Below are 18,389 nucleotides of genomic sequence, written 5' to 3'. Positions count from 1 at the left end.
TCGTGCGCAATAGCTGCAGTCCCTGCGAAGCTTGCTGCGTATGAGGGCAGAATCCTAAATTCTACTGATGATATAGTGATGATAGCACCGAATACACCTTAGGTAAATTACTACGTATGAGAGCAGAATCTTCAATTCTATTGACATGATACAGTGATGATAGCACAGAATACAAGATCTTAGGCAGATTACCACGTATGAGAGCAGAATCCTCGATTCTACTATTACTCTTACTAACATGATAAACTGATGACAGGGCCGAATACATACGCAGATTGCTAGTAAGAGAGCAGAATTGACATGATACAGTGATATAGTGATGATAGCACAGAATACAAGATCTTAGGCAGATTACTGCGTATGGGAGTAGAATCCTCAAACACGATACACTGATGACGTCAGGGCCGAATACATACGCAGATTGCTACGTGAGAGAACAGAATCCCTTGAAAATCCGTCCTGGGGGACATTATATGCATTTTACTATTCACAGTTAAGTACCGCCTACTGTGTTTTAATCTAAAATGATTACTGTTAAGAATAACTGCGGTGTATGTGGAGTAAAAAAACAGTAACGGAATACGACCCCACAGGAGGGACTTCTCAGGAAGAATTGGATTGTCTAAAATGAATTCGACTCACGCCGGAGTGTAATCAATCTTTCTTTTCTTAATTCATATAGTCCCGTTTCGCTGTACTTTATGACAGTACGAGCTGTTGTGCAAGGCGTAATTCCGATTTCAATTAGGCGAACCAGTGTTTTTGGCGCGCACAATTCTAAACTTGAGACGTGTTCTTTTGGATTTGCCCCCGAGGATTTGCTCTATCTCGTTTAAGAAGTTTAACAGTGTTAGCAATCAATCAGATCAGCTAAGAAAGCGTTGATATATTTATGCCTTCCGTGCATAAATGTGAGATATTAGGTCCGCGTGCATTGTTTATTTCTACACTGGAGATAAGAGACTTCCGGTCAAGGACAAATCTAATTTTATCCAGGTTTATATAAGGAGAGGCCCTTGTAGTTTAGCAAACACACGACACGGTACTGATAGCCATATCTGTGTCTGTGCTCTGATCATCTAAGCGAAAAGGAAGAACCAATTTTACGTTGCTCATCATGAAACAAGACCAACAAAATCCTCAGACAAAGAGGCGAAAATCACTCGGTAATTTATGTGCCGTGTCAGCATTACTGTTGTCTATCGTGTGTTGCATCGCACTTGTTCATGTGGAATTCAGGATACAAGAACATCATCGACTGCTATCAAACCCGACGACAATGTGTGATCAGATTGAGGAACAAATCCTGCGCAAAGTACAGAAAAATTTCAAACGCTGGGCAGCTGAAGCAGACAAAAACTGGCACGGAGGCAAAGACGGTAAGTTAAGTGATTTTATCAGCTGTTTTTTACTCGTTGTTTCTGTCAGCTTGTCTGCTCAAGAATCACACAGTGCATTCGAATAGCATGCAAAGAAAAACAAGGAAAGCACTACACATTTGAGAGGGTGGTAAAAGAGATTTTCGTGGCCCGTTATCGGCCTTTTTCCCCCGTGGAATGCGAAAGGATTATTTTTTCCTCGTAAATCGTGATTTCAAGAATAGCTGTGAGCCGTGATTCTCCACAACGTTCCTTTTTTTTATTGTCGTAAAGCGTGAATTGCCAAAATAATTATCATGTTAGTGAATTGTGAACGGAATGTGTTTTATTTTCCGTGAAACGTGATCTATACCCCCCCCCCCGCCCCCTCCCCCCTTTTCATCTTTTTGGCAGCATCATGCATCCACGAACCCTCGTGGGGGCCGGGGGGGGGGGACTCATATCTAAAAGGGACGGGGATGTTCGTCGTCTTGCTTTGGGATGTAAATTATGGAATTTGGTTGCACTTGGGATGTTCAGGACAGAACGTTAACCAGTGGTTAAGTGGTTAATATTTTTAAATTAAAAACGCTGTCTTGCTGTGTTAGCGGTCTAGAGCAATTAGGCCAAAAAACATTGCATCTGAATCTTAATGGTTTGATTCACATTTTCCAAAGAGCATTACTGGTACAGTAGTCCTTACAGAGTCGACCACCGAAGGTCTTCGAAAGCATTGTGTCAACTTTTGATTTTTATCGTTGGCAGCCAAAGAATCGTTACTCCCCCCCCCCCCCCCCAAAAAAAAGGTGCATTTCAAAACGTTTCTTTTGTATGCAAAACGTTTTTTTTGATAAAATGCGGCATTCACTTATAGCACAGCACTCAAAGAATGCGACTGTTGCCGTTTTACGTTTTAGCTTATTAACCGAGCCCTGTAAATTATTATATATCTGTTTGATAATTAGATTACGCGATTGACGAATGAAATCGCTTAAAATGAGGGAAGCATGAATAAAAATGAGATGTAAATATTTCTCGATAAAAGGAGATTAACGCAAATGGCGAGGAAAGAAAACCACAGCAGAGACGAGGAGGGAATGGGTACTGCAGTAAGTTTAGGATAGGCGTGTATCGCAGTCTCAAATCCTGACCCTGTTTTAGGATAGATAATCGAAAATTGCAACTCTTTTTAGAGGTTTCTCCGATACCCCTTTGCAAAATTGATTCGCGTTAAAATATTTGGCCTTTTCACATGTAATTTCGCGAATAAAATACCATAATGATTTTACGTTCACGCAAAAATCTAGGCGATCGCTGTGTAGACGCTGGAAAGGCGTAAAACCACAGAAATTTGATGCGTGCGAGAAAATACCAACCAGTCCCAAACACGCTCCACATACAATGTAAAGGGGACCCAAAAATGTAATCAAAAGAGCACAACAACATCTACGAGTGGTCGTTTCTAACTAAGCCTGAGATTTAATTTTTTTCTCTCTCTCTCTCTCGGGAACTGATAGGGCATTTTGTTGTATGTGAAAAAATTATTGTGTCAGCACTTTGTATAGATACTGGGGAAAATATGTTGCCATGGTAACGGAACATAGACTAACGCAACATGCGAACCGTAGCTTGTCTTGTAACCAACCAATTTTAAGCTTGTGAGCTGCAACATAAACAGGCAAACCCAATTTTGGAAAACAGTGTCCAGCTAAGCCTAACCAGACCAAATTTTTTTAGGGCACGTGGGAAGCCTTTTAAGGCACAAAAGAAGTGTTTCATCAGTGAATTCACCGACAGCGCCACAACAAACAACCTCTGACCTACAGCGGCTTATCAGACAAGAGCTTCGACAACTGCAGAACCAAATCTGTGCTAAGGATCACGTGTTATGCCGAGCAGGACCAAAAGGGAACCAAGGCCGCCGCGGAAGACCCGGGACACCTGGACCCCAAGGACCTCCCGGTAACCAGGGTCCCGTGGGACCTCAAGGACCAATGGGATTGAAGGGAGATTCGGGAGTTCCGGGAGATATGGGACCACCGGGTCCTAGAGGCCCCCAGGGAGTGAAAGGCGATAGTAGCATACCTCTCTCAGCCCCTGTTCTTCAGAAGCCTCCCTCTGGAATTACTGTCAATGAAAGCCAAACAGCAGTGTTGACATGTTCAGCAAACGGTCATCCGCCTCCACGGATCACGTGGTTCAAGGTCAGTTCGTCACTTCCGGTTGGGCGTCACGTGATAGAGTCTAGTGGAGCTCTGATTGTAAAGAATGTGAAACCAGGAGACGATGGAGTTTACAGCTGCAGAGCGGAAAACCTGATGGGAAATGTGAGCGCATCGGCAAAATTAACAGTTCAATGTGAGTGTTGTTACTATGTCTATAAAGAAAAAACTAACTTGCGTTCAAGATACAACGGTTTTATCAAAAAATACACACTTAATAACAGAACAAAATTACATAGCATGACCCTAGCCGTTCTAAGTATGTATAGGTTATCACATGATTTCGAGTGCAATTTGGGAAGTGCAATTTGGGATAAATAAGCAAAAAACAAAAATTGCAATTTGTAGTGCAATTTACGATTGCTTATTTATCCCAAATTGCACGAACAAAATTACATAGCATGACCCTAGCCGTTCTAAGTATGTATAGGTTATCACATGATTTCGAGTGCAATTTGGGAAGTGCAATTTGGGATAAATAAGCAAAAAACAAAAATTGCAATTTGTAGTGCAATTTACGATTGCTTATTTATCCCAAATTGCACGAGAAAAATCATGTGATTATTTATTACAGTCGAAGCTCTCGTAAGCGGACACCCTCGGTACGCGAAAAAAGTGTCCGTAACTGGAGCTGGCCGCTTACGAGAATGGTTCTCGTAAGCGGCCACTAGACCACTAGAGGTGTGGGGGATAGATGTCCGCTTACGGGTGCTTGCCCAGCTTACAATAACCGGACGGACCAGTATGACGACAAAACAAGCACTGAAATATGGTACTGTAATTACTGTAAAATCATTGTGACGAGCGGCGATGTGAAATTCATTGATAAAAATAAGATGAAGAGGTTGTAGATAGGATTTTCTATGGGTTGTCCGCTTACGGGAGCTTAAAAACAAAGAAAAAAGTCTAAGTCGTAATCTCCGGAAGTGTCCGCGGCCGCTTACGGGAATGTCCGCTTACGAGAATGTAAAAATACAGAGTTTGTATGGGAATTAAAACGGGGTTTCCAACACCGTGTCCGTTAAGAGAGCTTCGACTGTAATAATATTCATGAAAAAAATGCGAGAAAATAACAAGCGCAAATCTCGTACAAAAAATATTTATTCAAACTCGGCAAATATAATTACGCGTTCATTCAAAACAAGGTCAAAGCCCAAACAACGTACAGGTCGGGTTTCTCAATGTTTTAAAAGTATTTTGGCCGAAAAATCTGGCTAAACAGTTCAACGAATTATCCCACTACAAGGTTCTGGGTTTTACCTCTTCCAGACAGGCCCAGCCCCCCGGGAGGGGGTAGTGGGATACCAATATACTCCATTTTGTTGCCCTAGCCCCTAGGATACCAATATACCTGAAAACTGCAAATACCTTAAATTATTACCTAAAAGCCATGTCCGATAACAAAGTCTGGTGTAACTCTGATGTTTTTGAATTCGGCGAATTCGGCGTAAATAAATTTGCTCAAGCAAAGCGTGAAGCTTTGTCGGCCTTGTAGTTTCGATTTCGTCGGCAGTTTCCTTCTTAGAAAACCAGTTATTCCAAAACGAGAATGAAAAACCAGTGCTTTTCAGTGCTATGGTATTTAGAGCTATCTTCTGGTCCTCTACTGTGCTCAAAACGCCAGCCATTTTTTTACTCGCATCTCGAAGCAGATCCAAACTTCGCGCCATTCAGATCGCGTGGAAGCGTTTCATTGCCCCCCTGTGGCTGCTTTCGATTATTAACCAATCAGGATGCCGCGTTTGTTTCTCTTTTTTGCACTGAATTTCCTTATTTCTGCATCGAATTTACTAAAAACTGCATTATTCTAAGCCAATCAGATTCGAGAAATTTTTTGATGTATACAGTGGAACCTCGATATAACAAAGGGCCAAGGGACTGGCAAAATGTGTTCACTATATCAAGGTTTCATGATATTGAGGTTCTTTTCCATATATTTTTTGCTATTCCTGGGACTAAAAATATCGTTGGTTATATCGAGAACTTCGTTATATAGAGGTTTGTTAATCCGAGGTTCCACTGTTTTAATATACATAGAATGGCATTTCAGTTTGACTTACAGTGCATCATTTTTCAATATTTAACTTATTATACATCATAGACCATTATAGTCACCATTTCTTACCTAAGAGACTTAACTGTTCATAACGTAAATTAGCGCAGGGAAAAGCAAAGGAATAATCTGGTAGAGTTTACACCTACTATCAGTCATTTTCTAAACATGCACATAGCGAAGTTAAAATACCTCGATTGTGTTTTGCACAACAATACCTTACATATAATTTAGTTGATATTTTCTTCAAAACAATGAATGATAAAATGATTGTTCGATACGGTTTTTTCGATATATTGAAAGTCAAGGTAGTGTCGTCAAGCTCACTTTTCGGTTTCGACTGATAGCGCTAACTATGACCTAACTAGGAGTAGTTCTCACTAACATTGCCCCCGCTTTTAGCTAATCCTGTTTGGAATTTGATTGTGCAAAAGCCGTCTTTTTGCGGTTGCGGTGAAACTTTTTATTAACCGTCCGCCTTTGAGCTTGAATATGTGAAATTATATTGAATGTTTCTGAAAAGGGTGGTTTCATAGCTGCATAGCCGTGAGACAACATCTTACAATTAATGCTAATTAGTGAAAAGTAAACAAAAGGAAACGATGAGTGTCTAGTGGTATCTATTTGAGTAGTAACTATTTTACGGTCAAAAAGAGTCCTCGTATTTGTTTCTATGAGAAAAATGATGATCTTTCTGATCTTTTCGAAACAACTATCGAACAACTGGAGCTGATAACTGTTTTAAATAAAAAACCGCCACAGGCTTCGACTCGACAACTGACTTGTCAAAGATGCAGCAAAATTTTCTCACCTCTTTTGATGAAAACGTCTCGCGAGTCTCAGTACTCAATACCTCTTGTTAAATCTTCTTTACCATTGATCCCAGTTAATATTTCCTTAAATATAATCTCTGGAGTGTGTTTCGCAAAGAAATGGCAAATCTCGGTGTAGCTAGGTAGTCTGTTTTAATTGTGACTTAGTCTTTCGGTCTGTTGTGATTCGTGTTTGACAAATCCGGGTTAACAAATGAGTCTTTCAATTGAGCGAACTTATCTTAAACAAAATACCCATCTAGCTTTGAACTGTAAATTTTAACACGTTTGAGTCGCAAATCTTCAGCTTGTTAATCGCAGTATGGCGGCGAAACACACAAAACACCTTGCGTACTTGCCGTGAAATTAACCGAGACCACCGTGCGCGCCTAGTTTCATCAAATCGGGATCGCCTCGCATACTACCATACATTTCTTGTATATTTCTTCATATTTTTCTATTTTTTTTAATCCCTTATATACTTTTATGATGCCTCCTCGGACAAAACCCTACGGGGGCAATTATTTTTGATATCATAAAAAAATTCATCCAATAATTGTTAATAATCATACTTCAACAGTTGCTCCACGGATTTCACTGCCTTCTGATCGACTGATGGCTGAGGAAGAACAAACCATCACCATCGCCTGCAATATAACTGGTCAGCCGCAGCCTTCGATCACGTGGACTAAAGCAAATGGTGGTTTACCTCACAGGACAGCCGTGAAGGATGGTACCTTAAAAATCTACAACGTGTCCAGGAAGGACGGAGGAGTTTACACATGTAAAGCAGAAAATATTCTGGGGACAGCAGAAGATACCATCCAACTTGAGATATTCACGCGTCTGCAGTTTAAAGTTCGTCCCCCAGTACAGATCCCTGCTGTGATTGGATCGCCTTTGCGCCTACCTTGTGTGGCCGTGAGTAACCTGATTGGAACTGTCACGTGGATGAAGGATGGAAAGCCGTCACTTCCTGCAGACTCCAGTATTCTACAAGACAACACACTTGTCATTTCCAGTGTCAAGAAATCACACGAAGGATCTTACACCTGTAAAGCGACCAATGCTTTGTCTTCTATACAAGCAACTGTTCAGGTTCAATCAACTGTTCCTCCTACTTCCTGTTCTGCGATACGGAAACACGTCAGCGGTTCTAGCGGAAAATACGTCATCGATCCAGACGGCTTGGGTGGCCTGGCGCCGTTTACAGTCTACTGTGACATGAGTGACAAGAATGGTGTTGGCGTGACAGTTATAAGTCACGACAGTGAAAGCAGTATATTGGTGGACGGATATGAAAGTGAGGGTTCATATTCGCGCATCATTCACTACACAGGAGCAAGTATTTCCCAGCTGGCCAGTCTTACTGATGTCTCTTCATATTGTGAACAGTTCATAAAATATGAGTGTTATGCCTCCGCGTTATGGCTGTCCAGCTCCAGTCCCGGAAGCTGGTGGGTGTCACGTGACTCTAGTCAGATGTTGTACTGGGGCGGAGCATCGCCTGGTAGCAAAGAGTGCGCATGCGGAACGACCAACTCGTGCGCGGGAATATTTCGCCCGTGCAACTGTGACGAGAATGACGGTGTATGGCGCGAGGACAGCGGTCTTCTTACTGACAAGTCAACACTTCCAGTCAAAGAGCTCAGGTTTGGCGATACAGCGGAATTCGGGGGCCTTGATGAAAGGGGCTATCACACACTTGGAAAATTGAAGTGCTATGGAATAGCTGACGAGTAGCAAATTGAAACTTCGTACAATAACTTGACACTGCTGATCATTAGAGTCACTTATAAACATTTCTACTTTGATATTGTTAGCCGGAATAAATATTTCCTCCAAAGAAAGCGATAATTGCACTTAGCTAAAACAAATACAATTTGTCAAACAAACTTGTAATAGTTAATATAATTAATTAATGATTAGCCTCTTACCTGTCACTGATATGGTCGATAAAGAAAAGTTCAGTTTTTGAACGCTATGACGTGTAATCTATGAACATAGGCCTTTTAACAAATGGTTTCTGCTTCTTTTACAGGTAACAAGTTTTCCTGCGCTTTTCACTAGCCGTTTGTTTCATCTTTCGTGTATCTCGCCGCTTACGTATTTTAGCGCGCCTTGTCGGCACGGGTCACATGTCTCGCGCGCCTTGCCGACACGGGTCACATGTTTTTCTCTTCGAGTCCTAATTCCTAACTTCTAATTCGAGTCTTCATCGCTGTTTGCCGCGTTGGTGATTGAAACTGTGATAACTTTAGTTAAAGCTTTCAAAAATAATTTTTTCTTGTTTACTTTACTTTTCTAAATTGTCCTTTTATTGTACGCAATATATGTTTGCAGTGAAATCCCGAATTTCTCCAACCTTGAAGCGAAATTAACTTTATTGGAAAAATCGGGGAGCTCAAGAAATTGGGGGTAAAGTTATAGTGTTCCACTGAGTGTAGCAAATCCAAGGGAAAATGCATTTGGTTTGAGTTATTGGGAGATTTGAGAAATCGAGGTTGGAGAGATCGGAATTCCACTGTAGTTGTTTTGATCCATTTTATGTTGTGCGAAGTCAACTATTTGAATTTTTGGGGCAGTACCTATAAACCCAATACTGATAGACTGTTTACAGCCTCTTTATTTGAGAATGTAAAAGAACATAAAAGAAACAGTGAGCCAACGGGAAGGGTAGGGGGGGGGGGGGGGTTGGGGGCGGAGTGCGAGCGAAAGCTAACACATAGCCTCGCCCGCTCGTGCCTCCTGTTTTGCGCTGGCGTCCAGCTTCTCGAAGAAAAATATGAGTGAGAAAAAAGAGGGCTGTGACCAGTCTACAATACGGACCCTCACGGCAACCTTCTTGGAACCACAATCCACATAAGTTTTAAACTCTCCAGTACTGTACGTGTGTCACGCGGCTGAAGCCTGAACATTCATATAGAACTTCAGGTTCAGTGACACTGTTTCATGTGTCGAGCAATTCGCTTCCTCGTTTTCCAAAAATACTCCTAGAACGTTTATCTAAAATCTTGTACGAAGTAACAACACCTTTATGGATAGTTGTTCCTCTAACACAGATTCTCTCTTTGAGTAAACAGTGCAATGTTCTAGCTCAAAGATCGCTAGTATTCCCAGGGTGGGGGCGGGGACACTCGGGATTTCAAGTGACGTGGATGATCGAAGGTTTTTTTGGATTAGAAATTTTCGATTCCGGGACTCTTTTAGTAGAAAAATTTGGCAAGTATTTTTTGGGGGTATGGTTTTTGAGGGATTTGTTTAAGTATTGAAAACAAATAGAGTTGGCATTTATAGTCTTCATAATGTATTGTTAAAAGAGAAGTGTTCTTGATGTCTCTAGAAAAGATAAATTCCGATGGTATGATGAATAAACAAATACAAGCATTCAATTTCTAATGTCTTTCTTTGTGTACGTTGTATCATTCCCCCTTTCGGGAAATTTATGGGACAGAAATGCGGCCTGGGACTTTTTAGGGGGTAATTTGTGGTCCATGGATTTTTTTTGCGTCTTGATGATGCCTCCATTCTGTCATGCCCGTCAATTGAAATCCCCACCCCCCCCCCCCCCGGAGCTAGTACTACAGTTGAATCCCGATAACTCGAACCCTCAGTAACTCGAACTCCCGCTAACTCGAACCTTTTTCGATTCCCCTTCAGGTCATTTTCTTATTAATTTTACCCTCGATAACTCGAACTCCCGATATCTCGAACCTTTTCGATTTCCCTTGAAGGTTCGAGTTATCGGGATTCGACTGTACTTTTCATGCAATAAAATGTTTTTTATTTAACGTTTCATTAACACATCATCCCTACATAAATACAGTTTTAAAAAAAAAACTTCGTGTTCAATAAAAAAGTCAATTTTGGATCACTTTCAACTTTTCCACTTTCTTAAGTTTTTTAGTTTTTCCTTTTTGATCTTTTAGCCCTTAGATATTGTTGGAAGTTGTTCGGGACCGAGAAAAGTTTTATGACAGAGCCACGTTTCAGAAATTTGCATGCAAGTTGCACAGTATTACTGGTATTATATCCCTCATTAAAAAACTGCATCCATATTAAAATATTCACTTATTTCCTTATAATCGTCTCGTTCATCACCATCGTCGTCATAATAATCAGTATTACAGAAGTCCAGATATGTCGAGGTATATGTCCAGGTATGACGCCATAACTGTTGACGTCATCATTAACGGCGTCATCGTTGACAACAATGACCTCATTATCACCGCCATCGTCCCTTATTGGCAAACTCGTCGTCGATATCTCGCCTTTATTACTGTTACTGGCATCATCTCATCATCATCATCATCATCATCATTATCACCGTGATCAAAGCCTCCTAACACTAGACAGATATTCCGTATAACAGACCGCCTCGATTCTAAACCGTAAACAAAGCCTTTTTTCCTTTCTCGTATTTGAACACCACACTGTACATGTCACCTCCCAGTCTTTGAGCGAGCCAGCGATTCTTTATCACGGCCAGTTTAATAGAATCACACGTGAACTTCGCCTCGTAATTTGTATGAATGGCCCTGAAAAGAAGAAAAGAAATTTAAAATGAGCAGATCCTAAAATTTTCGAATGTCCCTGAAGTACAAACCCAGTTCAGTTACCTGCCCATTCCTTCCAAGATTAAGAGATCTGCATCTCTACATTTCAGTGCAAGTTCTGTATTCACTCTCCTGAAAACATACAACGACAAGAGGAAAAGTAAGACTTTTCATTTCAATATCATATATTTAGCTTGCTCGCTCTTATGCGGTCTTACAGACCTAAAAGGAAGTAATCTTCACCTTTTTTTCTTGACACGATTTCGGTTTATAAAGTCGATCAAAAGTCCAAGTTTTTTTAGCTTTGTAAAAACCATTTCTACTCGGCAGGCGATCCCGTGATGGCGTGACAAACACGAGCAGCAGTCAAGCTGATGCAAATGTTACAACTTTTCGAAGCGCAAGGAATGTAGGAAAGTTGATACCCAACTTAGCCGTTACCAGGTAAAAAAAAATTAATCAACTGTAGCGACTGTAAACAGGCCATCTTGATTGCTATAGAACATGTAGTGGTTCTTGCTGTTAATCTGGCCAATCCAAGATTATTATTTCTTTTATTAAAACAAAATTCAACGAGATGGAAAATCTGTAGCTTTCATCACACACAAAACTGAAACATATCGGATTTGCTCCAGTTGCTTAAGCATATGTTGGCAATCAATCAAAACCAGCTGAGAAGCATTGTTTTTAATGCATATCTACGCAAATCAATGATCAAAACAATTACCAGAGCGAAAGGTTCAAAGACGTGTAAAGAATCCGGGCATTGTCAAGTTTCTGTAAGGAATAACAAGCAAGATAAGCCTCCTCTCTCCAGCAAAAAAACAGCAACTGAAACTTTATCTCAGCTGAGGTATCCAACCTTTCTATTTAAGTTGACCCAACTGTCTCAAGTCAGTTGATACTGTTTTTCTCTTCTGATATTTAATCACCGAAAACAGACAAATCCCCGTACCACGAGCACGTACATCAGTTCAGCAAAATTTGCGCTAATGTACAGATCTGCACACCGATAAAAAGCAAGTGATCCAAGTTATCTGTCGTGGTGGCATTTTTGGCGAAAAGGGACAAGGTCTCTCGTGCGAATTCCGTCTCACCAGGTCAAAAATGAACCAAGAGAAACAAATTCCTCAAACAAAGAGGAGAAAATCGCTCAGTAGTCTGTGTGCCGTATCAGGATTACTGTTGTCTATCGTGTGTTGCATCGCACTTGTTCATGTGGAATTCAGGATACAAGAACATCATCGACTGTTATCAAACCCGACGACACTCTGTGATCAGATTGAGGAAAAAATCCTGCGTAAAGTACAAAAGAATGTCAAAAGATGGGCAGCTGAGGCAGACGAAATGTTAAGTGGAGGGAATGGTAAGCTTTCAGATGGTATATGTATTTTGCCCGTTTTACGGAAACGAACGCTGTTAGGCTGGTTGTAGAATGTTGATCGGGGCCTTATTTTCATTATCTAAAACATTTGTTGTAAAAATACAGCACTCAAAAAGCCACGCCAGCGCGGGTGAAGCTATCTATTGTTAGAGAGAGGAGAGGATTTTTGTTACAGTTTATTTCAAAGTTCATTGCCAACAAATTAAATAACTGCAAAACTGGTTAGAAATTACATGAAAGTCTTCTCAAGGATTCATTGGAATGCCAGACAGCGAAGCGGTTGTTTTCCGAAAGCTTTCAGCCGAATTTAGCCATCGGAAAACACAAAAGAAACTGAGTAGAATAAACAAAAGTGCTGAAATCATTCCAACGAAAACATTCCCCCACACTGACAGGAAATCCGAGATCAAGAGAGAGGTCACGCAGCTGTAGGTTGACCGAACTTGTAATGTTGCTTCAGCCACAGGTAGCCCAAGCATGAAATTTGCATATATTAAAGTAAAATGGCGGCCTTTTGAAATATAAGAGTTTATATGGATTTTAAACGGAAAACTTTTGAGCGATAAATAAAAGCGTAAATTCAACTGAAATAAAGTTGACGGAACATGAAATGGTGTCGTTTTTTTTTGTTACAGCGTGATTTTAAGCAATTTAGAGCTATTTTACGTCTATTTACTGTAACATGTTTATCGTACATAATAATATGACAAGGTAGGAAACCTTGGTCGCTTCTAGCGTTCGACATGTGTCGAAATTGGCTCGAATTTCGCCCAAAAAAACAGCTTCCACTCATATTCTGACTTCAAATCTCAATGAAAGGATGATAAGCGAATGCTTTTCTAAAACTTGCTTGTTGATACCTCGTCATCCTCAGCAACTAGCCGCTTTTGAAACTCCAAAATCAGCTCAAAATAGCCGCCATATTATCCGTGACTCCCACGACAGTAACCAAATGACCCAAAATAGACTGGACTCCAGTCATATTGATCCCCAACGGAGAGGGACACGGTATTTTTGATCGCGTATCAAGTTGTTTCCACTACCACACCCGGCCTGACCAATCGATGAAACCGATAATCGATGATAATCGATACCAATCGATAATAATCGATGCCAATTAATCGATTGATATTGGAAATCGATGACCAATCGATGACGGAAAACTTTGTGACTTTTAATTTCATCGATTTTAATCGACTGTCATCGATTTTCATCGACTATCATCGATTATCATCGATTACCATCGATTTTCATCGATAATAATAATAATAATAATAATAATAATAATAATAATAATAATAATAAAACCTTTATTTGAGTGTCAAAACTGAAATAGCAGTAATAAGACCACTAAATGGGGACACTTTAAAGTAAAAGAAAATAACAAAATCAAAATATCCTAATAAATGCTAAAATCAGTCGATCGTTTTTCATTTGGTTTGATTCAATATGGGTGTTATTACATCAACTCAGTGGCTCTTAAAAGCGATCAATACCTCATTTATTCATTTTCGACATTTTCGTGATCAGTACTAGTACTTATGCCTGTTATGCATCAAAAACAACGTTATTAAGGAATGGGGCAAGGTTTACACCAGCGTATAGATTACTTGAGAAATACAACAGCAAAAGTTGTGTTATGTGCATGTATAAAATGACGTAAGCTAAACAAGCCAAAGAAATATAAACTTGAATAAACAGCGACAGGAAAATAACTCGGAGGTAAGTGGCTTGGTCTAGGTAGATTCCTATAATCTCTAAAAGGAAAACCAAGTGAACAAGTAAATACCACAGTCGATCTTTCTTCGCATCAAAGTAATGAACTGGATAGCGAAAAAATAATCCACGGATATTTTTTTGTAGAATGTTCATTGCCGGGTCTATTTGTCGAGTAGCGACCTCCATCGTCAATTTAAGGCCAGAGAGGAGAAACCAGCTCAGTTTGTAGGTGGCCTAATTGTTCACGCTGATTAGAAACTTTAAACGCGTTCCCACGCTCTTTCCGTTTTCTCGTAGCCACAAACTCCTCACCAATTTCAACGGTGAAGTAGCAGGCATGGTAGCCTTTGACCATAGCGTCCATTGCTATGTCCCCGGCTTTATCCGCTTCTTTAAACATGTCGTTTTAGGATTGCGAAAATCTATTTCCGAATAACCTGGAGAATTGTCCTCGGGATGCCCAGGTACGCCGCAAGATATCGATAACAATCGATGACAATCGTTGAAAATCGATAGCAATCGATGTAATTAAGGAAATTTTATTTGTGACTATCGATTGGTCATCGATTGGCCGATACCAATCGATATCAATTAACTAACCACCATCGATTGATATCGATTGATTGATTGATTTCCGATCATCGATTTTGATCGATTGGTAAGGCCGGGTACCACACGGTGAGGACGACATTTGCGTGACAACATGAATTCGGAACGTGGAATCATAAAGTAGTTAGTACTGAACAAAATAAAACTGGTGAAGTGCTTTTTGAAAATGCGTATTTGAGTGGAACTCGCGACAATGTAATTCTAGTCTAACTACAGCGTTACTTTTCTCAGGTCACGAGGAAAGCGTTCCAAGACACAAACGAAGTGTTTCATCAGTGAAATCACACACAACGCCACAACAAACAACCCCTGACCTGCAGCGGCTCATCAGAGAAGAGCTTCGGCAACTGCAGAACCAAATTAAAGACCACGTGTTATGCCGAGCAGGACCAAAAGGGAACCTAGGTCGCCGCGGACGACCTGGGAAAACTGGACCCGAAGGACCTCCGGGTAAGCACGGCCCCGTTGGACATCAAGGACCAATGGGAATGAAGGGAGATCGGGGATTACCGGGAGTACCAGGGAATCTAGGGGCACCGGGGCCTAGAGGCCCCCAAGGAGTGAAGGGCGAGAGAGGCATGTCTATCGCAGCTCCTTTTCTTCAGGAGCCTCTCGTTGGAATAACAGTCGATGAAGGCCAAACAGCATTCCTTAAATGTACGGCAGACGCTCACCCACCTCCACGGATCACGTGGTCCAAGGTCAGTTCGTCACTTCCGGTTGGGCGTCACGCGGTGGAGTCCAGTGGCGCTCTAACTGTAAAGAACGTGAAACCGGAAGATGATGGATTTTACAGCTGCAGAGCGGAAAACGTGCTGGGAAGTGTGAACGCGTCGGCAAAATTAACAGTTCAATGTGAGTTTTGTAATTTCTTGTCTATAATCAGCTTCTAATCATGATAAACTAACTGATGAACGCTTCGGCATCATTAATTCGGCAACGCGAGTGTGCAAAAGGTAAATTGTCGTGGCATACACGACAGGTTATTTAGCATGGTAGAGCCCGGAGCCCCATTAACGAATCACGAAAAAAGACCCCTTCAAAAACCCTGTAATTAAAGCGCAAGAAGTCGAAACATTCTGCTATTATGTTACAGTCGACAATGTTGGACCGGAAGGGAAGCTTCAGGCAAACGTTGACATTATCCAGATTTAGCTTATAGCTAAAATGTCGTTATAGCTATCACGAGTTTTTCAGATGAGAGTCATTAAAAATTATATTCTGATAAAAATATTTGACATTGCATTGCCGATGAGTTTACTTCACCACAAAATAGCATCGTCATGGTTCACTATTTTATAATGTAATAAGAGCCGTACCTAAACCTACTGGATTTTAAAATCTGTAATAACGAGCTTATTGATTGAGAAAGCATAAATAATTGTGTTTCTACAGTTGCCCCCCGTTTTTCACTTTCTTCCAATCAAATGATGGCCGAGGAAGAACAAACCATCACCATAGCCTGCAGTGCAACTGGTCAGCCGCAACCTACTGTCACGTGGTCTAAAGCTATCGGCAGTTTACCTAATAGAACAAGTGTCAAAAATGATGCCTTGAAAATTTACAACGTGTCAAGAAAGGACGGTGGGATATACATATGTAAAGCAAAGAATATTCTGGGAACAGCAGTAAGAACTACATTATTGATGATTTTCTCTCGCCTGCAGTTTATATTTCGTCCCCCAGTACAGCTGACCGCTGTGATTGGCCATCCCGTGCAGATACATTGTGTGGCCGAGAGCGACCTGAAACCAACAGTCACATGGATGAAGGATGGAAAGCCATCACTGCCTGTAGACTCCAGTATTCTAAAAAACAACACACTCGTCATTTCCAGTGTCACAAAATCGCACGAAGGATCTTACACCTGTAAAGCGACCAATGCTGTTACTTTTATACAAGCAACTGTTCAGGTCAAAACCTTTACTCCTTCTTCCTGCTCTGTTATACGAAAATACGACAGTCGTTCTAGCGGAAATTACGTCATTGATCCAGACGGCGCTGGTGGCCTGGCACCGTTTACAGCCTACTGTGACATGAGTGACAAGAATGGTGTGGGCGTGACAGTTATAAGTCATGACAGTGAAAACAGAACATTGGTGGACGGATACGAGAGTCCTGGTTCATATTCGCGCAGCATTCAATACTCAGGAGCAAGTCTGTCCCAGCTGACCAGTCTTACTAATGTCTCTACACACTGTGAACAGTTCATTAAATATGAATGTTATGGCTCTTTCTTTGACTATGGTAGTACCCTTTACCACTGGTGGGTGTCACGTGATTCTAGTAAGATGTTTTACTGGAGCGGAGCGTCGTCTGGAAGTAAAAAGTGCGCATGCGGAATGACCAACTCGTGCGCTGATCCCAGTAAAGCGTGCAACTGTGACAAGAATGACGGTGTTTGGCGCGAAGACAGCGGTCTTCTTACTGACAAGTCAACACTTCCGGTTAAAGAGCTCAGGTTTGGAGATACAGGCACCAATGGTAATAGTGTTGCTGACGAAAAGGGCTACCACACACTCGGAAAATTTAAGTGCTATGGTATAGCTCAGGAGTAGGAAATTTGAAACTTTTTTTCAATGTCTTTGATGTTGACAGTGCTGACCATTAGAGTCGCTTAACGTTTAACGTTAGTTGATATTGTTAGCCGAAATAAATATTTCTTCCAATCAATCTTCCAAAAATTGCACTATGCCTCAATTAAGGCAAACTTGTACTACTTGTTAATGATTGCCGCCTTAGCTGTAACTGGCATAGAGATTACTTTGTCCATGGAAAACACTCGTGTTCGGTTTATCATCATCATCATCATCATCATTTATTTGTCACTTCAGAATAAATATTAATACAAATTTAACAGTAAGGTATGGTGAGACGGGATTTCAAGTGACGTGGATGGTCGTAGGTTTTTTTTATTAGCAATTTTCGATTCCGGGACGTTTTTGGGTAGGAAAGTTTGGCAAGTATTTTTTGTGGGTGGCTTGATTTAAGTAGGGATTTATTTGGGTACTAATATAAAAACAAATTATCTAAATATTCGTCTTCTTTTAATAGAGTTGCATTTATAGTCTTCAGAATGTATTTTTAAAATAGAAGTGTACTTGGATGTCTCTAGAAAAGATAAATTCCGATGGTATGATGAATAAACAAATACAAGCATTCAATTTCTGATGTCTTTCTTTGTGTTATATCATTTCCCCTTTCTGGAAATTTATGGGACAGAAATGCGGCATGGGACTTTTGGGGGGTTAATTTGTGGTCCATGGATTTTTTTTGGTTTTTGTTGGAAGACCTAGGGATTTTTTGGGGGTCTTGATGATGCCTCCATTCGGTCATGCCCGTCACTTAAAATCCCCCCGGGCTTATACTACTTTTCATGCAATAAAATGTTTCATTAATACATCATCCATATAAAAATGCAGTTTAAAAAAACAGACTTCGTGTTCAATAAAAAAGTCAATTTTGGATCACTTTCAACTTTCCCACTTTCTTAACTTTTTTATTTTTTCCATTTGATCTTTTAGCCCTTAGATATTGTTGGAAGTTGTTCGGGACCGAGAAAAGTTTTTTGCCTGAGCCATATTTTAGTACTTTACAAGATGCAGGTCCCATAAGTACTATATCCCGCAATCATTGAAACGCATCCATATTAAAATATTCACTTTTTTCCTTATAA

The 18,389-nt window shown here is 40.6% G+C and overlaps 1 protein-coding gene across 1 annotated transcript; it reads left to right on the top strand.

Annotated features, from left to right (window-relative positions):
• Positions 1-1,157: 1,157 nt before the first annotated feature.
• Positions 1,158-17,422, top strand: LOC144664330 (basement membrane-specific heparan sulfate proteoglycan core protein-like). Its single transcript, XM_078525431.1, has 7 exons — positions 1,158-1,379; positions 3,096-3,716; positions 7,026-8,184; positions 11,112-11,161; positions 12,002-12,367; positions 14,945-15,568; positions 16,109-17,422. Exons 1-7 carry the CDS (start codon positions 1,280-1,282, stop codon positions 17,269-17,271), a joined length of 4,083 nt encoding a protein of 1,360 aa, XP_078381557.1. The 5' UTR covers positions 1,158-1,279; the 3' UTR covers positions 17,272-17,422.
• The last annotated feature ends 967 nt before the right edge of the window (positions 17,423-18,389 follow it).

This window comes from Oculina patagonica, chromosome 8, assembly GCF_052425735.1.
Source record: "Oculina patagonica isolate OP01 chromosome 8, crgOcupat, whole genome shotgun sequence".
In the NCBI taxonomy this organism is placed as follows: Eukaryota; Metazoa; Cnidaria; class Anthozoa; order Scleractinia; family Oculinidae; genus Oculina; species Oculina patagonica.
The sequence above is the reverse complement of the archived record's forward strand: the minus strand, read 5'-3'. Positions and strand labels throughout refer to the sequence as shown.

Bases quoted from the DNA above. Each gene is read 5' to 3' on its own strand.
- LOC144664330 (XM_078525431.1), top strand. From the start codon at position 1,280: ATGTGTGATCAGATTGAGGAACAAATCCTGCGCAAAGTACAGAAAAAT. The intron at 3,717-7,025 runs GTGAGTGTTGTT...ATACTTCAACAG, and splicing joins GGCAAAATTAACAGTTCAAT to TTGCTCCACGGATTTCACTG. The intron at 11,162-12,001 runs GTAAGACTTTTC...GCTAATGTACAG, and splicing joins ATACAACGACAAGAGGAAAA to ATCTGCACACCGATAAAAAG.